Here is a 20,794-nt window from a genome sequence, read left to right on the forward strand (position 1 = left end):
TTCAATTTCCTAAAAGTCCGCCAGGTTTGTGTGTAGTTCAGAGAGCTCGGCGACTGTGGAACCGCCGGAGAGACTTGCAACATTATAAACCTGTTAATGAAAATGTGTGAGAAAACACAAGACGAAGAAGATAAAAGAGTAAATGGGTAAATAAAAAACGGGAGCATGCAAATAGAGAAATACATGTTGAAAGGTAAAGACAAATAACAAAACATAAACGAATTGTGTGCATTTTAGTCTGTTTTCACATTTGTTCATTTATGTATGTATTTATTTACTTTACTTATTTTTGTGTTTCTGTATGCATTCTTTCATTATTTGTTTTTATGCAATGACATGTATTTTAACTCTTTTCTATTGTTTTTGCTATTCCTGCTTCCATATGCTTTTTCCTAAATTATCTTATTCATTTTTTTCTTATGCTTTTACAGATTCATACTTTTTTGTGGCATGACTGCAACTCCATATCCTCAGACTGCATAAACTGTAAGTTCATAGCCACATAATGTATTTGTTTTATTAAATTACTGTTTTTGCTGTTATTGTATTACTGTATACTAACAGCAACAACAGCTGCTACCTACTACTTAGTAGTTACTCATTAACTATTGCTTAACTAGCAATTAGTTCCTTACTCATTTCACTTATTGTAAATGATTAAAAGTCCTGGTGTTTCTCAACTTCATCCCATTTATTTCCAATTACTGTCCTTTGTCAGAGTGGCCTTTCAGAAGAACAGGTACAAACATCTCAGCAAAACAGAGCGGGATCTTTTATTCCAACTGAAAAAATGTCAAAAATGCTACATTATTGTATTTCTTTCTGATTTATTGATGATACAGTAACTGGGAGCTCTTACTATTCAAACAGGGATGTTTCCATTTGGGATTGTTGGTTCTACAGAACACCTGTTTTTATTTGGAGAGACACAAAGGAGACTGTGAGGGGCATTGGTGGATACTTGAGGTTGAGAAGGGATGTCTCTGCTTAACTTTGTTTTTGTAACAGCTATGAAATATGGAAACTTTTTTATCCTGATAAGTGATTCTCTGTCAACTCAAAGCACATAATGTGGTTTACACAAGGACTCCATCTTGTGGCTGATCTGGCAGAGAAAATAGAACAGTCTTCCCTTTTGTTTTCACATTTTCATGAGTACTTATTTATTTTTATTTTTTTTATTTAATCTATTTCATTCACATTTATTGTATTGTGTTATATATCTATTTATTTTGTATGATACTCCAATGACCTCAATCTATCATAAACAATTATTGTTTCTAACAGTGCTTGCAAAACTTTTTTTTTACACACACATCATTATTATGTGCCCGAAGATTGCTGAAGAATTCTGTCCTTGTTTAACACTGCCTGCTCCAATTTAGCCGTCTTACAAATGCTTGGACAAAGTGCACTGGAACAATCGTCATGCTCTGCTGGCTCAGTAGCATCACTGTGTCTTGGAAAACAACTCCTTTTTCAACTGTAGAAATAACCTCTTACATTTCTGGACATTAAAGAAAACTGGCCTTAGTGACAACTACTAAAGCTGTGCACTTTGTTCCACTTTTAAACCCTGACAGCTCCAAAGCTCTCTCTGCAATATTTACAATTGGGTAAAATCAATTTCCATTTGCAGCATGCACATGTGTTTATAAGCCTCCACATTTTCTAAAACATTGCACTGGAATACACACACCTGCATAGGCTTAGTGTGTACAGTTGATACATACAGTCATATGACACAGATAAACACAACCATAGTTATATAGTTATTAAACAATGTGTATTCAACATTTAATGTCAAACTAAACATGAGTTGCAATTCTAAATATTGAATGTGGGTTTTCTTGTTGTGATTTATTTATCTAGAACATTCAGTCGGTTGTAACCACTCTGAAAAGCGAGGTCATCTTTACCCCTGAAGCCACATTTTCAACCAGCCTTTTCATTCACGGCATATATGGGGCAGAGGGTGAAGCTTTTAAAAAATCCAGCGTCTCTTTGCCATTAAGAAAGCTTGTCTGACACGCTTTAGTAATGCGGTTATGATACACTGTTGGTTTACCAGTGCCCATCAGTGCTTACAGCCCTGCAGCTGAGTTGCGATCACGTCCACTTGCAGCTCTCGGATACTTGTTCATGTTGGGTAATAACAAAACAGTACAGTCCAGTCAGCAGCATTTAAATACAGAAGAATACAAAGACATGATGTCTAACTTTGACATTGACCTATAAAGTATTTTATATAAGGTGCTTTTTTTTCCACAAGTTATGTGTGACTTTGGATGGGTGTGCGGACAGAGTCACCACCAGAGGGCACCGGCAGCACATCCTCACGGCTGAGCTCACTGTAGATCCTGAGCCTCACTCAGCAGCCAGTCTTCTCTTTGATATTTCTCTGCCCTCCATGTAAAGGTTATGAAACACTGTAACTAATGCTTCTGTTTCTCTATGAAATGGTGGCCTAGTGAGGCTGAACCACATCATACTCACAGGTGAATGACGGCCAAGAGACGGGCGGGAGAATGGAAAATGGAGAGTAAAGGAGGAGCAAATGTGAACAGAGGAGCGGAGAGGAGAAGAGGGGGTGAGATGAAGAGATGCCAGAGGAGAAATGTAAAGAATAGAGGGGAAAGGGAGCTGATAGGAGACGGGTGTTTCACGCTGGAGAACAGCCAATTCTACGCACAGCTGGGGGCCAAACAAAGCCTTCTCCAGGATGATTAGGCAGAGAGGCAATAATGTCTCTCTGAGTGTGTGTGTGTGTGTGTATGTGTGTGGTTACTGACATAAGAATATCAGAGTGGGATTATAGACAAAAATAAAATGTCTATCTTTGTTGAGTCCTGCATTTTGAGGAGCCATGGAGAAAACGGTTATGTGAGCGATGTTTGGGGCCATTCAAGAAGTCAGACTCACTTTTTGCTTTAATAGACTTTATTAAAGATCTTTTTAGAGATGGTGTGATTCCGTTAAAGTGCCTACTGAAAACCTCCTGGGAAACGTCCCCTTACAGTTGGCTTAGTCAAAAAACCAGATTGGTCACACACAGGAGTCATTGGCCACGTACAATACACAGATTACCTTAAATATGATTTATGCAATTGTGCCATTCACATATGGTCCCTAGATACCCTAAATACTTTGTCAACAGAAGTCTTATATAATACTGTCATAATACACGTCCATTTACAATGGAAGAAAGAAAGGTGAACATTGTGCAAAGACACAAACGGGAACTCTTTATATAAGATATTCCACTGAGCTCCCATAACACTGAGAATACAGTTAATATGTATTACAATTAATATATTATATTACAGTAAATGCATTAGGATTCAGACGGATACAACAATCCTTTCTTCCTTCCAGTCTCTAGAGGAGAGTACATTCTCACATCCTTGTGCTTCTCTCTAAAATAACAGACCGGCACAACTGCCACAGGATCATACAGACTTCATTCTTAATCTCATCAGCAGGCCAGTCAGTCGCCTCAAAACATTCAGTCAAAAAGACTCACAATCACAGAAAGAAACACACTATAGAAATTGCATCGCAGTCGAGGGTCAATAGGTCACATTTTACAAACATCTATAATCTTAAAGAAGTTTTATATGAAGGACGATGGATTGCTCTGTTCCCGGTTCTCTTTCTTTGGCTGACAAAATCACTATAAATAAACTTCACTCAAATCTCTGTGATTACATTTACAAATGTATTACCATGTAATACTCATAAAGATACATTTACAGTAAAATACCTGAATCTGCAAACAGTGGAAATGCAATAAATATTTGTTCTTATATAATCAATCTTAATATTCTAACAACGTTATAAACACGTATGAGCGTCACATGATTGCATGAAACAGACAACGAGCCAGCGTCTTATTAGTTAAAAGTCGTCACAGACTCGGGATCACTGTGGACATTTTAAATCTTTATCTTAGACTTCTACGAGGGAAAATATTGCAGACTGTCGACCAGCAGCTGGAGGTTATCTAAAACCTCTCAGCTCAACACACTCTGTTCCTATGATGTGCACATTAGGTCATAATAAGCTTATTTTTATCATACTGCTAGCCTAAAATACATGACAGGATAAACTCCTGCACACACACACACACACACACACACACACACACACACACACTGCTTCAGGGGTTTGGACACTGGTTTAGGACAAATAGGTCAGTGCACTGAGATTATATATATAATGTACAGCTGAAAGCACCACTGATTCAATTTTGTGTAGCAAATATTTGATACAGCAGAGTAATTTTATGATACTTTGTTACATTTTGATCTGTGCTTTTCTCCCTTTCAGTGTTTGAACACATACACCCAACACACACTCAGACACACACATATACACACACACAGACATTAAAAGACAAACTACATCAGAACAGAAACTAGATAACACAGGCACACACACGTTACAAGATTACACAGCACACACACACATTAGAGCATTGTCATACCTGGAGCCTTCAAACACTTAGTACTTCTATATTTTACCTAGAGAAGGGACAATGTTGGACGAGCAAGTAAGAAACTTAAAGTCTCTGACATTGCAAGTCTCTCTTAATTGGAGAAACAGTCAGAATGCTTCAAACACCGACCGGCTTAAAAGAGCCTAAAACGTGTCCTATCATTATTCTGTCTGCAGCATTGTGAATGTTTCACCTTATTGGCTTTCGCCTTGGAAATACAACAGATAAAGACTGGAGGTCGGCCATCTGGCCACTAGAGCAGCGATGAGGGTCTACAGGTCGTTACCCATCCTCTCAATCTCATCAATGAGGAAGTCGATGTCAGACTGGGTGGCTGCAGGGTTGGAGACAACCATACGGAAGAAGTTGACTTTATTGCCCTGAGGCTGGTAGCCCACCATGGTCGTTCCCGACTCCATCATCATGGCCTTGATCTTTGGAGCCACCTGGTGGAGCCAAAAAAATGATGAATTAGAGCCACATTCCTGGACAGTGTCTCAAGTAGCTAGTGTTCATGAAAACATCATTAATCATGTGAAGATAAATAGAGTCTGAGCATGAAAGCTGATCAATCATTCAAACCCATTACATTTGCTGTTCATTGTTTTTCAAACAGGGACAGTGAGAAATTAATGTATTACACCAGAATAGCTGAAAGCTCATTCCTATCTGGGAACAGGTAGCCAGTGAGGCGCAAGTTGAGAAACTAAAAGAAGCGTCTCACCCGGTGGAGTTTTTCCCGCCGCTCATCACCGTCCGGCATGCCTCTCAGGCTGGGTGGGATGTACCAGAAGCAAACATTGGTGTGCTGAGGCTGCAGAAAGAAAAAAAAAGTTAATACACACATACACACACACACTTCAGGATCTGTCTGTCTTTTACACTGAAAAAAAAGAAACTGTAGAAAGATGAGGAAAGACAGTGAGAGAAATACTGCGACAGAGAAGAGATACCAATTTTGGTAAACATACATTTTTACTGTAAATCTATTATGGCAGCAAGATCCAATTGTTTTACTAACTGATTATTCCACTGGTATTTTCTCAATTCATCGATTAACTGTTTGACCCGTAACATGTCAAATAATGTGGAAAATGCCCTTCAAACTTTCTGAGTCAGAAATTAAATTACATCTTTACATTTTTCTCTAACCAACAGTCAAAAACACAAAGAGCCTTAATTTAATGTCATACATGACAAAGAAAAGCAGCAAATATTCACATTTAAGATCCTAAAACCAGTCAATATTTGAACTTACAATACAATAATTCTTTTGTTGTCTAACCAACCAAAAATGGTTTTCTTGTCTGGTTGTCTTGCCAGTACTGCTTATACTGAAACACTCCTAAGTGTTTGAAACAACAATGCTAGAATGCAAAATTAGAGAACCTCACCACTCCATCAAACACCATCTCGTATCCCTCCCTGTTCTTGATCTTGTTGTACAGGTACTGAGACAGGTCCAGACACTTGTCAATGTGCTGCTCAAACCCTATGGTGCCCTGCAGGGACAAAAAAGACGGTAAGGCAATAATTACAATAAAATGTGAAACTCATAAAGCTACAGCATCTGCTAGGATAACACCATGGCAGTTTGTCCACCTCAGTCTCACCTTTGCCTTCCACATGAGCCAGAACTTAAAGATATCAACGTGTCGGCCACACTGGATTGCTTTGTCCCCTGTGTCGTAGGTGACATCGTACTGTTTGTCTGGTTGGAACAGGTAGCCGGCACACATGGAGTTGCAGCCTGCCATGATTCCCTACAGACACACATAAAGAACACACTGTTAAACAACCTCCTGCTCAAAGCACGCCAGCACTATGCCACACCATCACAGACTTCTTATGAAAGGTAACATTAATGTGTATCATAGTCATTTTCAAAAAGAATGTCTTGTCATAACAATAATCCAGGTACAATGCACAGTTTGAAAATAAAAACCTTCATAATAAAAGTGTTCAAAAGGGTAAATATGTTGAAATGTGTGTGTGTTTCTTGTACCTTCTCTCTGACCAGGATTGCAGAGCACTGTAGAGGCACGCCCATCATCTTGTGCGGGTTCCATGTGACAGAGTTTGCCCTGCAAAGTTTAATTTATGTCTTAATGTACTGAGGTTCTTTTTTAAATTAGCAATTCACAGTACTCCCATGTTCTTACCTCTCCACTCCACTGAGCTTATGGCGATGCTTTCTGGACATCAGAAGTCCGCCACCCCACGCTCCCTGAGGAGACACCACTTTTATTGAAGGGTATGCAGGCAAGGTAATACTACTGCTATCATCAATATACTACAGCGATTATTCCAATGTCATCTACTCACATCAACATGGAGCCACAAGTTGTACTTCTCACAGATGTCAGCGATCTCATTGATTGGGTCAAATGCACCGTACACTGTCGAACCAGCAGTGGCATTTACAAACAATGGCACATAACCCTGTAGAGACAGTACACAGTTAGAGGGGAAAAGGTTTGCTAAAGACTGAGAAAAACAACAAATCAAACAAACAAACAAACTTAAAGGAAGAAAAGGGAATTGTGACACTGACCTTCTGTTTAGCATCAATGATCTTGGCCTCCAGATCTGCAGGAATGACTCTCCCTCTGAAAGAGCATCATATAATCACATACAACATGTCACACACATTGCAGACAGAATTTTACACATTTATTATATCAACTGTGGCTTTACATCATTAATATGAGTTCCTCACCTCTCATCTGTGCTCAGCAGGATCACATTCTCAGTACCAAAGCCGAGAGCAGCTCCAGCCTTCTTTATGGAGTAGTGGCTCTATAGGGACACACATGTAACATCTATATAATTAATCTTTTATTGAAATAAGAGCTAAGTTCACAGGAGAGTGGAGATGTTGTAAGCTAATTGCTGCTTAAACTTTTGCTTGCCTTTTCTCATGTTGTCAACTGTGCAATGTTGTCAATGTTTTATGGACAAAATTAGATGTGATAAAAAACATTTCCTGCTGATTATTACCGGACTTTTTCGATGTCCGCAATCTACTGCCACTGAAGCGTAGCATCTGCTTTATTAGAACATTGGTGTGTGTGTGTTCATGGTAACATACATGTTCAGATGTGAAGAGGACCAGGCGAGGAGCAGCGGACATGCCCTTGGTCTTGACCTCTGGGAAATACTTGTAACGTGCGATCATCACACTGTACATGTTGGAGATGGCACCGCCTGTTGAGGAGAGACACACACATCAGCACCTTGAACAGCAGCAATCACACAGCTATAGCAGTGTATGACTCTGTTACTGTGATATCATAACGATTAATTTGACTTTCTATTTATGGATGAAGTATTTTTCATTATCAAACACAAAATAACACATTAACAATTTATTGGTATGTCATGAAAATAATAAAAATAAAAATAATGTGAAAAAGAGCCTAAAATTATGTCTTTGAGTTGATTTTTTTGTTCAACCAACAGTCCAAACCAAAAGACTTTTAATATAAGATCATAAATGACAGTAAAAGCAGCATATCTTCACATTTGCGGAACCATCAAATTTCCTTGCCTGAAAGGATCGATCTATTATCAAAGTGGTTGACAACTAATTTTCTCTTGATCAATTAATTGACAAATGGTTGCAGCTCTGTATATTGATGCTGTCATTCATTGACTAACCTGGTGAAAAGAGCCCATCCCCCTCGCCATCGGGCCAACCAATCATCTCTCTCATTTTCTTCAGAGTCAGCTGCTCCATCAACACAAACACTGGAGCAATCTCATAGGTGAACCTGTCAATCAAATCACAAAAGTATCATCACTGTAAAGGTTGAGTCATTAACATCTGCTTCATGGGCAGAAGGAATGCACACACACAAGCAAATCAAAAAGACCAAATACACACATATACACACACAGTCATTGGTTTTTCATTAGCGTCACTATAATTCCATCCACAGAGCACAAACTAGAGCTAGTGCTGACTGCGCTAATTAAAAAGTGTCTGATAGGAGCCGGGCAGCAAACATTCATATTCAAATGCTCTCTAAAATCACTCAGTAGTTTAATTAAAGCACACAAAGCTCTGATGGCTATCTGTCAGTCCTGCCAATCTCAGCAGTGGCTCTGAATGGGGCTGATTTGACAGCTGAGGGGACGTGAATGTGTGTATGTGTGTGTGAGAGGAAGAGAGATAGTGAGAGAGAGTGTTTTAAAGAGATAACAGCCTTGACCCCAAAATTCAGAAATAGAGGAAGGCACCATTATTGTTAATTTCATTCTTTCATTAAAAGACAGAGAACAATCAAAAGACAGAAAAATAATATCCACAACAAAAGAAGAATTGTCAGAGAGATGAGAGAAAGAAGGCGTTTTTTGAAAAATGCTGGATGTGTCTGTGACCTCTGTCGGCTAGCAGAGGATAAAACGACCAGTAGTTCCATGGACACAGAAAAGAGCAAAACTCTTAGAGAATCTAAAGTACGTAAAGTATGTCGCGAAACTCTTACAGTGAGACTGAAGCGAATGCTCTTGTCGCTAACTGACAGGCTATCTCATTGCCTCCCACACACACCCTTAGGACTGATCCCTGTTTACCCTGCTTTTAATGAGGCCAGTTACACAACAATCCTCCGCTCCCATCATCAACCACCACCAGCACCATCTAAAACAACAATGACATTATCTCCCCTCCCCTTCGATTCCTCTCTGTAGGTATCTGAACGAGGGCTGAAGCATTTCGTAACTTGGGGGGAGAGGAGGGGAGATAAAGGCTGAGAGGAGAGGGGGCTGTGTGGAAACAATGCACTGAAGGAAACTGTGATAGAGAACAACAAAGGAAGAGGAGGGGATGATGTGGAAGCAGAGCAAGGGAAGCGTGCAAAAAAGAAACAGAACATGAAGGCAGAAAATAACAGAAAGGAGAAGAGAGTGAAAGCCCTGGTTGAGGATGGATAGACACCAAAAAACAGAAAGATGGACAAAGAGGGGATAAAAAGACATTTTTCTTGTGTAATTGTTCCTCTTGAGGGCTCACCCACATGATGGGTTTGATTGGAACATTAGCTTGTAGTCATTACACCAGATTGTGACTGCTGGGCCATTAACAGCTACTGCTACGGATAAAATCACAAAGAAGAATAAAGGTCTCATTTTGTAGCCTCTCACTGACCTAATTTCAGAAATATGGTGTCCTTTGATATACTGGAGTTATGATTCACATATGGAAAACAAAATGCCTAATATCCTGGATGTCACACTTTCATTTCATCTTAAAATCTACTGCAACCGCAGCAGAAAGAGAACAAAGCCAGTGCATCTTTTTAAAATTCTCCTTCTTTCTGTGAGTCATTTCACGCTGTAATGACAATAATGGTGATCATTATCACAATCAGAGCCAATCATTGGTCTTTTCAGGGTGAAAATTACCCCTCAGTCACCTGCCTGTCTCCAGGGACGGCCCCTAAATGCCCTTATTATCGTCATCAAGGGCACTCAATGTGCGTGAGTCTGTGTTTGAACGTGTGTGTGTGTGTGTGCCTATGTGCCTAACCCTGTGACCCCCTACCACACTCCCCTCTCAGCCCCTCAAAGGAGCACTGAGTCAGTCTGTATCCACAGGGACAATAGAGCCAGAATGAGCACTCTGCAGGGAGCTGAAGCAGCCAGTTTCCACAGTGTGACAGGGTTTTCTGTGCAGCCGGAGGACATTGTGTGTCAGTGTGGGGCCCAGCTGGCCTATCTGCTAAGACCAGCTCTCAATGAGCCTGCAGTCAATGGACTGGAAACCCTAGCTGCTGTATCTGGGACAGCCAGAGCTGGTGTGTGTGTGTGTGTGTGTGTGTGTGTGTGTGTGTGTGTGTGTGTGTGTGTGTGTGTGTGTGTGTGTGTCATTATGAAAGCGTGTGCGAGTGTGTGAATTCAATGGCCCCATCTCTCGGGGCATTCTTCCAACCGGGAGATGAGATGGGAAAGTTTTTCCTTAGAGTGGGTGGTTTCCTGAGCTAATGTTTTGAGAAATTGGGTAAATTAAGTGTCTCAATTTTCCTTTGGCTTCTGGTTTATTATCCTTGCATTGATCTTTTCTTTAGCAGCCAGTCTAGGAGAAATGATAGAGGCCAGAATAGTTAGAGAATGCTGAATGCTCAATTAGTGTATATGAGCGGTGTGAATCTGCCTCTGCCCCCTACTTGTCTCATGTGGTCATTTGGCACTGTTTAGGTCCTGCTGTAACTGCAGCTTTATGTCAGTTTGTGCAATGACACTCTGAAATGTCCACATGTCTCCACATCAATGTCTTGCAGATTTGTTGTACTTAGATCTAAGTGACTGACTCTGCTTTAAAATCTTTCTTTTCTCTTTCTCATGCACAAGAGTAGACCTGAAAAAATGTATCTATCCGTTGATCTATTGGTAATTTTTTTCAAGCAAAAATACCAGGATGTGTTGCTTTTCTTTGTATAATGTGAAAGTTAGTTGAGTATTATAGGTTTTGGCATGTTGGTCAAACAAAACAAGACATCAAGACATATCTTTTTGGATATTCTAAAGATTGTATAATAATCAGTAACGAAAAATAACTGACAGATTGAACGATAAAGTTGTAGCCTACATTTTCTTTTCTGGTCTTAATATTGTAAGTATGGCTGTGAAGATATATTTTGTAGATTTCCACTGAGCATAAGGCTCAAAAAGCCCCCCTCCCCCCTTTTTTAGGAATTCTTTCTGAAACTGACGAGTTAATCAGCTTAAACAAATTAACTTCTCCCACTGAAAATGAATTGACAGAGCTGTAAATATTAGGCTTGTTAACTTTTAGCAAAGAAGTGTTTGTCTGTGTGTGCACGTGTCTGTATTCAATATTTTGTACAGCAGTATTCATACAATGTTCCTCATTCTGTTCCAGTGAGTGACTTTTAGTTTATTTACAACATCTGTGTGTTTGATTTCATGTGTGTGTCTGTGTTGAGGGTGTGAGATGTGGATGAGGTTCATGTCCTCTATCAGACTGGGCCACCATGTAACTGTGACCCAAGATCAATATGCAATTTAACCACCCCTGGGGCTGAGCTGCCTCTGATATACAGTACAGCACAGTGGCAGCCTGCCGCCTGTCAATACAAAGTCTCTACAGGACAAACCAAACACTTTATATAACTGCCCTCAGAGGCTGCTGTGACCGATCGTGGAGCAGGCTGAGGGGTATACCATAAGCACTTCCACCAAGACTTCATGATGATGGCTGGGGGCTCTTTCCAGTGGCCTACAAACTGGAAATTCCAGCTGTACTGCTGTGACATATAGAGGTGTTTCCCCTGTCGGTGCCAAGCACGCAAGAGAGAAGGATACTGTGTGACTTACATGTTGGTGTTAGCAGTGGAAGTGAGCCACTCTCCGGCCAGACCGATGATGTCAAGACCAGAGGACAACTGGTTGAAGAATCGTGGGTGACCTAAACATAGAAAAATATAAACAATTATGTTTATGGCATTCAAATTAACAGGGCTTCACTGCATCTATGAGGGAATCATCTGTGATATACAGAGAATGCAGTGTGTGCTTTGTTCTGAGTGGAAGCTTTATGTCCTTCAGGCTAAAGCTGTATTTTTCAACATCAGACTGTGAAAATGAAACAAAACAAAGACTTGGTTGTTTAAATGTTCACAGTCATACAGATTTCATTTTGTACTCTTCTGGTCAGCCATGAAACCTAAGGGACCTGACATAGCACTGTTCAGTGTACCATAATTACTCTGGTAACAAGGCAAAATGACAGCCATTTAGACTCAAGGGTGCTTGCACACACTGTCACCATCAACAGGCCTGGAGCCTGAATGCAGTCATGGATATACAGTAAGCACATTGTGGGGGTGGTGCTGTACGCCTCACATAATAAATACATGAGTCATATTAAGCCACTTCTAAAATCTACTATCGTGGGTATTTTAAACAAACTGACAGTGCTGCTTAAGAAAGAGAAGAGAGAAAAGATCAGTTTTCTATTTCAGCACCGTGGACAGCTCCTCCTGTGGGACTTTGAGCCTTAGAAATGTTGCGAAAGAAAAAAAACCCACACCCGATCTCCAGATAAAAACTGGTGTTGAGCTGTAGACACAGTAGACCCTGCGTGATATATGATACCCATGGGACAGGTTACGCGTTGTCGTTTTTAACAGCTTGAAACAGCCCGTGTTAGGATCCCCTCAGGCAACACTCGCTTTAATAAGTCGTGGGAAAAGAAAAGCGATGTCAACTGAATCACCAAGGGGGCCATAAATAAGGCAGTCATCCTGATAGGTTGTACACTACCTGGCAAACAAGCATCTTCTCTAATGGTTTATGTTTAACTCACCTCTGCACAGTAAAACTGCCTATATTAATTTACATGAATTCACAAAATGGACATGTGTTTTTAGCAATGTTTTTAAGATACTCACAGAGATGGTTAAGTACCATAAAAGCATATCATAAAAGCACTAATATTTTAGTGTGCTTATAATAATAATGTACTGTATATGGCTGTATGTTTGCTCTGCAGATTTTCTAAAAATACATATTTTGAGATGACAAGGTAAAAGGTTACTTGCGTTTTATCCCTACACATTCAGTATCCTTTTGCTATTTAAAGTAATTATGCCACCCAATGTATTATTCAAAGGGCCTCAGATGAAGTCAGCCTCCTAAATCATATTTCCATCTCATACTAGGCGACCTTGAAGGTGTCCTGGCCTGCCTACCTGTCCGGACACCATACTTGAGCGTGTCCCTGCAGTCCACCAGGATCTGCTCCAGGGACTCAGGCTGGTCGGACAGCTCCAGGTTGAAGCCTTCCATACCCTCCAGGAGCTGGTGAGGGTGGTGGAAGTCCAGCACCTTGGTGGAGCGGTCGAAAGTCTTCTTAACGTAGTTGGTGAGGATGTCAACCATCTCCAGCAAGAACTGTATGGTGGGCTCCTCTCCATTTTTGGCTGGCAGCAAGTCTAGGAGGAGAGAAGTGGTGGGAATTTAGATTTACCAATTTAATTTAGCTCTGCTTTAAGACAAAGGTTAAGGGAGTGTAGCTTTACCTTTTTATTTTAGCCTTCCCATTACAGAGGGGTCTTTGAGATTTGAATTCACCCCATTTTCCACGCTAAGAGATAGCTAATGTTAGCCTCTATGTATGCTTATCCCGACATTAAACTAGGCAGCCTTCAGAAAACCTCGGTCACTTCGACATTCAAGTCTAAAATTTTAAGTCCCATTTTTCTATTGGTGACCTATGTCTAATAATTCATTATTGCAGTCATATTTTTTAACATAGGATAACAATGCTAACGTTACTAAGACCAGAATAATAACACGTGTAACTGCGTCATAGCTCACATTTTGGCTAGCAGGCTGTGACTTTGAGAAACACATTGACTCTCCTCACATGTTAACAGGTGGCGGGCTAGTCACTGTACACCTTACAAAACTTACATTTTAAATAACAAAAAAAAAGCTAACATTGTCTTCGCCTACATTATCTAACACAAAGATAACAAATAACAGACAGTATGGTCAGCAGTTTCCCTTGTTACCCGTGAGGCCTTTTACAGCTTTACTCCGACAGAGGCCCGACAGTCGATTTTATCCCTGCTAACGAGACTGAGACTAATGTGACCACAGCAGCTCCAGTGGAGGAGCTCTGACGAGGACTGGGGTGAGTTTTCAGGGAGCCGTGTTTTCATGTGGCGCTCACCTCTGGCGTACAGGTTGGAGAAGTCGGTCTCGGTGAGGCGGAAGCGCGCGTCCCTGTCGCTGTTGTCGCACGAGAGCAGGTTCTTCTGCCCCGCGAGCCTCCCCTTGTCGTCCAGGCTGTTGTTCTTCTGCAGGAACCCTAGGGTGTTACACGGCGGGGGGCAGCAGTTATCACCAAACATCTCCATCCCAGACACACCAGGAGAAAGACCAAATTAAAAAAATAAAAACAGGCAAAAAAAATACTACAAAAATAAATAAAGAAAAACTAAAGAAAAATAAATAATAAAATTACTCAGTGGTATGTATTCCACAAATATGCTCGTGGTGGCAGCGTTTGGAAAATGTCTTCCAAGTCAGCTAATGATGCTCTGAATACTCTCATCAGAAATGATTTTCGGGTGGAGGCCAAAACTATATATGCCACATTATGTGGGCTACACCCAAGGAGGGAACACCAACAGTATCCCTGTGTGTATGTGCGTGTGCGTGTATGTGTACGCGCCCGCCCCACCCTGTGACATCACACCCCTCGGTGAGGGTGAGGAAGCACCCAGAGGTACCCGGCCCTGATCGGCTCAGTGGGCAGGACAGCCCGCGGTGATGACCCATGCAGCCAATAAATACACATCCTGTAAAGAGGGGTTAATGAAGGAGTCACAGCGCCCTGAGGCGGTCTGCCCCCGCAGATCATCAGTGGTTCCACCTCCATGATTGATCCATGTTCCTCATACAGGCCCCTCTACATCTGCGTGGGCCCGATTGTGCGCAAATGACGTGAAAGTAAACGCACCCTTGTTATATGTAATAGCATGAAATATTGTCTCTGATATGTTTCAGTTGGAACTTGATAATGGCTTACCTCATTAAGTCATAAATTACATACTTGGAAATCAATTAATATGATCACCGCATACCCCATGTAGCAATGTGTCCAGTCAATTTCCATTAAAGTCCATTAAAATGTCATTTAGACCAACTAAAATCAAACTTATTCGATCTCAATTGATTTTTGTTTGTTTGCTCTAACATGCAGGCCGCAAAATGATCCTGTGGATGGACCAGGACTACATGGCGTCCACTACCCTTTGCTCAGCTGCGAGAAAAACACATTTCAAATACTGTGGTTTCTTTTGAATAATTGAAAAAAAATGCAATAAACAAACTGACCTTTAACAACAACACAATTAGATTAACTTTGTGTGGATGTGTGTAGGTGGCGGACCCTGCCACCTTTCTCGCTTCAAACAGTGTTCTGGGGGGCCTTATCCTTTCAGCTTGTTTTTTCAAGGATGGACAAGTAACTATTTTTGAGTTTGTAATATTACCTCATTATTATTATAAATACGATCCTTCGTCTCCAGAACATAGTGCCTCTTCAGAACACCTTCCCTAGCCACTTTTCTAGGCTGTCAAAGGAAGGCGAAATTGTATTCCTTGTTTCATGAAATGTTTTGTGTTTTGTGTTTTTTTTTTAGGGTAGGTGAAACCTATCCTTTATTTACAGGATGATTTAAGGTTTGCTCGTTTTTTTAAATAACATACATCTCCAGGCCTGTCTGGAGGATTTTTTCTCTTGGTGGTGAAATGGAAGAGACAGGGGGGATCAGGGGCGGTCGGGGGGCTCTCATCAACAGACCTAAAGGCTAATGTCTACTGACCTTTAGGAGATGGAAACACACTGTGGCAGTCGAGGATGGCCCTGCTCTAGCAGCGATTATCATGGCCTATTTCAGGCCTCCAAATGGATTCAATTAATTCCAAAAAAAAGAGAAGGAGAATAACCATCCAGTGACAGAAATAAATAAAGGGGTAAAGGTAAAAATGCACATCCCCAGTGGAACATCATGGAGACATGTCACAGTACATCATTCACTTCCCTCACCACATGGCGTTTTTTTAAGATGCAAAAATAAATAAATAGATAAATAAATCTATATAGGCCTATCGCATGTTTAAAGGAGTGTAAGATTTCGTGTGCCCGGGGGAAAAAAAAAACTTACCACAGATCTTCATCCCCAGTTTCCGCGTGCATCCGTGCATCCACGCGTATTCGTAGGCTAAAACAGAATGAACGTTTGAGTCTGAGGCCGCGGAGACAGCGAGGATGAGCGGAGGATGGACAGAGAAAGCTGGTGGAGAGCACATGTGAGCACAGTGGAAGCGAAGCGTGATGCGGACGGACGGCATCTTGGCCAGGTGTGTGAATCTGAACACTTCATGGCTATTTTTTTTATTTCTATTTTTATTTTTTTTTTCACGTGTAGGAAAATTTAATTTATGAGCTACGTTTTTTTTTGTTGTTGTTGCGCTCAATGTGAGCTGGTCTGTTTTTGCCTCTGTTTGTAGAGGATTTATCCACCTTTTTTTTTTTTTTAAATTAATGAATTATTTTATTATTTACCACAGCACCCACCGGCCGTAAGGGGGGATGAGTCTTATAACATTTCCGATTTAAGTTCAATCAGTAGGCACCGACATTGGCCGGCTCACACACCCAGCCAAGGGGCGGACTGGAATTAACGCCCGTGAAATGAGCTCACGGAGGAGGGCAGAAATTAATTGAGTGAAACACAGTGTGTGACTGGAGCGAGCTGGTAATGTCTGTGGCCAGGAAGTCTGTGGCCGGCTTGATGCAGAAAACTTACAGTATAGAGCGTCTCATCCACACACACGCACACACACACACACACACACACACATACACACAGACCCCGAGCGTGGACATGCGTGAGCGGAGATGGAGCACAAGCCAGAGGGGGAAAAGAAAAATGCAAGAGCGCACGAGTGTGTACCTGATGGAAAAGTTTTCAAAACAAAAAAAAACATGTATTTAAATTTACTGAAGCAATTTCATTCCGAGAGAGACAAAGAGAAACAGCCCGAGGTGCTGAGGGGCCGAGGCACACACACACACACAAACACACACACAAGCGCGCGCAGACAGCCGCGCATACGCACACGCACGCACAGACACTACAAGCCGCCGGGCGTGAGATGGAGCGTGACAGAGAGATAATGGCAACATCCAGCAGCAGCACACGAGCAAAGTCAGACAAAACAAACATCTTCCCTTTTTTTTTTTTTTTTCTTTTTTAATGGGCTTTTCTCCCATACAATGGTCTCATCTCTGATAGCTCTGAAGTTTTTAGTATAAAAATAATGTTTAGGGCCACAAATAAAAGGTTCAAAACTAGTTCACTCGATAAAGGAAAGAAGAATGTGGAAACGCACTGTACTCTGGTCCTCAGCTTATTTCCTCTCACATTCGGCCGCAGACAAAAAAAAAAAAATCCTGTAATTATTTCCCCCGCCTCGCCCTGCAGATGGCTGCTCAAGTGCACTATAATGGGGTCGATTTTGTGCATGCAACAAAGCCTTCAAATGATTAATTAACCAGGAGGTTAATGTATACCGAATTAGGTTCAGACACTTTTTAAAAATAAACAAATAAAATATTCCCAGTAAAATATTTCTCCAGAGCGGCTCATGTATTCAGACTCCAGCCGTGGGGGCCTGAAGCACCGTCGGGATCGAGATAAGATGAATTGTGACAAAAATAAATCATCTTGATTTTTTTTTTTTTAATTTTTTTTAAAGATGGTACATAGCTGCGAAAATTGCCGAAATCATTTTAAAAACCAGGATCGAATCCAGATGACTGACGCGTTCTTGAAGGAAAATAAGGGGGTGATGTAAAAAAATCAGTGGTATATATTAGACAGGAAAATGCACAGGATATTTATTTTAAAAAATGATATCAATAAATGCTTCTCTGTGCCTTAGCGGCGCGTTATCTCCGGGCATTCCGTCCACTGCTCTGTGCGCGCCGCCGCTCCTCCAGCAGCGACAGGCAGCTGTGATGGCTCTGTTTTTAACCGGAATGATTAACGACGGAGCCCACACAGCAAATGGCCCGGCGAGACTCGCTTTTATCAGACAGGGAAGGAGGGGAGAGAGAGGGGCAGGGAGGCAGACAGAGGTGTGTGTGTGTGTGTGTTCGGGGGGGGTGAGCTGAGTCCAAGCCTTCGCGTTGGCACACTACATCGCACTGCGTAAGTGTCTTTGAGCAAGGCACCGAGACCCCCGTCTGCTTTCCATAACGCGCCGGAGAGAGAGAGAGAGAGAGACAGTCTTAACTAGAGAACTGAGCCCCGGGGATCGATCTGCGTCATTAACAAGAGAGAGGAGAGTGTGGAGGACGTACTTGTGGACGGTGGTCTTAGATTGTCGGAGTTGGGGTCCTGCTCCCCGCCGGTGGCTCTCGGTTCAGACGTGGCCATCAGTCCTCTGTTATCTGATCTCCAGCTGGGGAATAATTCAGCTGCAAACACAACGGTCCAGGGTTAGTGGAGTGGCCAGCTCGGCTCACCCGGTGCACACATAAAACATATGTCCTTAAAAGGTAGGCCTGAATTTAATCTAAAAAAATAAATAAAATAAATAAAAAAAGATATCCAGTGTGCGTCGCCGGGAACGATTTATTCCCGAAGGACAGGAGGGCGTGCTGTGAGTCAAGCGCGCAATTTGGAGACAATTGCGCACGACGCACGAGCAGGACGCACATCAGGGTGAATAGTTATGCCCGTGTGGGTACATGTATTTTATTTATTTCTTTTTTTGGAGACACCTTTTCATAATTTTTGCATTCAATTACAAGAACACCGTGTTGACATTAACGTCCAGAACACGGAGCCAATGGCAAGGATGGGATTTAAAAGTTGTTATCAAGGACGATGAGAAATAGCTCGTTGGAGCAGAATGCTGATATCAGTCCCGGGCACCAGAACCATTACAGTCTTTATGTCTGTGATACTGAAGATATTTCTACGGAATAAAAACAAGAAGATTAAGAAAAAAAAAAGAAAAGAAAAAAAGAGCCGTTCAGCCTGCCGCGGTTTAGACGACACAACAGACGAATTAAATAGATAGCAGACTAACTCTAATGTCCACATACATAACCTATTGACTCAGCAATCGACATTTCAATTAAGTTGCGCTTTGAACAAGCACGTCCCAAAACCACCATCGCTCAGTGTCATCGTGCCATGAGCGACAGACTGAACAACTAATGAAGCCCTTCTGTCACACATCTGCACGACGGGAAAGAGAAAAATAAACACATCGTGTTTGTTCAGTATTCTGATTTTCCTCCCCCCAAAAAACAACTAACGACGTTAGAAAAAGAGCCGTGTGTCTGTGAGTAAAATATGAAGCCTACCAGTACATGAAGGGAGCCGCTGAAAATGAAAGGCGGAGGCGTCTTACCGGCTCACGGGCGCACAGGTTGTCGAGTCCACAGAAAACTATCAACTCGATGTTACAATTGCCACCCAGAGGCGCGACAAGGAGCAGTCCAGTGGCGGCGATGGCGGAATACCAACAGAGCGCACTAATAAAATCCCATCCAGCGGCGCGCAACTGACCGTCTCTACCTCAAGAATGTTTCTTTGTTTCTTTTCTTTTCTTTTTTTCTTTTTAATTCGTTATTTATATCTCAGGCTTCGGCTGCCCATTGGTCGCCTCACGCAGGCATGAGTCACAGCCGTGCCTCCCTCTGACGACTAATGAAGCTTCCCTGAGTGCTTCTGACAGCCACAATCCACTTTAAGAAGCCTAAAAAAGCAAAAGGAAAAACACCAGTGACGTATCCCCCACCCCTCTCTGTGTCAGTGTGTGTGTGTGTGTGTGTGTCTCCAGGTGTGGGTGGGTATCACTGGATGGAAGATGGAGACCTGAATGTGAAATGTATGGATTGCTTAGAAATTGACCTTGGGATGACAAACACAGCTGTTTTTATGGGTTTTAGGTGACAGATACACATTCAGACTTGATCCATCTCAGCTCCGGTGGACCTGTGGAAGCTCTGCGTGCATGGAGCTTTTCATGGCACCCATCAGGGTATTTATTCCAGGATAAGGACAGTTCTTATAAAAGCACCAAGTGATGGAGGGAGCGGCGTGCTTGTTCCACGATCCATGCATCCATCTTCCCCTGTACTGAATGTGATATTCACCCCAATGCATGCATCACAATTTCTGACACGCACCCTTTTTATAACCTTGACATGGACAATAACACTGGGACATCACAGGGAATCCATCCTCGCGGGCGTTGACATGGTGTCCTCCTCAGCCGTCATCCTTGTGCCCGTGTCCTGGTCCACTGAATGGACAGAGGGCAGCCATTGTGTTCATTCACTCACTGCAAATTATATAGCCTTTATCAGATGGCGCTCATACTTTCCCCTCACACAAGTCATGCATAGAGACGACTCATAAAGATAAGCTCTGCCATGTGATAATAATTCAAAATACAGTGGCTGATAGCCCTCCACCAGGGTGGATTAGCTGTGTGTGTGTGTGTGTGTGTGTGTGTGTGTGTGTGTGTGTGTGTGTGTGTGTGTGAGAGAGAGAGAGAAAGCGACAGAGGGTGTGTAACCTTGAAAGTGATGATCCAGTGGTCACATAGAGAGGCATCCTCATTCATAAAAATAAAGCGTTTCAATAGTACCGTTTACAATGAAATGTAGATTTGTAGACACTGTGTAGTTTTAAAGAGGAAATTCAAACCAATTTTAATTTAATTACAGTA

At 41.8% G+C, this 20,794-nt stretch overlaps 1 protein-coding gene and 1 long non-coding RNA gene across 3 annotated transcripts; one reads left to right on the forward strand and one right to left on the reverse strand.

Annotated features, from left to right (window-relative positions):
- The first annotated feature begins 27 nt into the window (after window positions 1-27).
- LOC119010635 lies at window positions 28-4,439 on the forward strand. The gene is made up of 3 exons (XR_005072023.1): window positions 28-193; window positions 432-486; window positions 2,472-4,439. It is a non-coding gene; the product is annotated as an uncharacterized LOC119010635 (long non-coding RNA).
- On the reverse strand, window positions 2,923-19,775 carry LOC119010633 (glutamate decarboxylase 1-like). 2 transcript variants are annotated; one of them, XM_037082936.1, is made up of 17 exons: window positions 19,469-19,775; window positions 18,408-18,524; window positions 16,204-16,260; window positions 14,202-14,339; window positions 13,216-13,458; window positions 11,840-11,930; window positions 8,159-8,271; window positions 7,590-7,705; window positions 7,218-7,297; window positions 7,053-7,107; window positions 6,824-6,940; window positions 6,661-6,725; window positions 6,504-6,582; window positions 6,112-6,261; window positions 5,893-6,000; window positions 5,223-5,312; window positions 2,923-4,944 (listed from the first exon to the last, which is right to left on the reverse strand). In XM_037082936.1, exons 2-17 carry the CDS (start codon window positions 18,481-18,483, stop codon window positions 4,771-4,773), a joined length of 1,752 nt encoding a protein of 583 aa, XP_036938831.1. In that variant the 5' UTR covers window positions 18,484-18,524; window positions 19,469-19,775; the 3' UTR covers window positions 2,923-4,770. The 2 variants fall into 2 exon arrangements, with proteins under 2 accessions (XP_036938831.1, XP_036938832.1); XM_037082937.1 differs by having other exon boundaries at window positions 19,422-19,775.
- Window positions 19,776-20,794: the final 1,019 nt, after the last annotated feature.

The sequence above is a fragment of the Acanthopagrus latus genome, chromosome 21 (genome assembly GCF_904848185.1).
Source record: "Acanthopagrus latus isolate v.2019 chromosome 21, fAcaLat1.1, whole genome shotgun sequence".
In the NCBI taxonomy this organism is placed as follows: Eukaryota; Metazoa; Chordata; class Actinopteri; order Spariformes; family Sparidae; genus Acanthopagrus; species Acanthopagrus latus.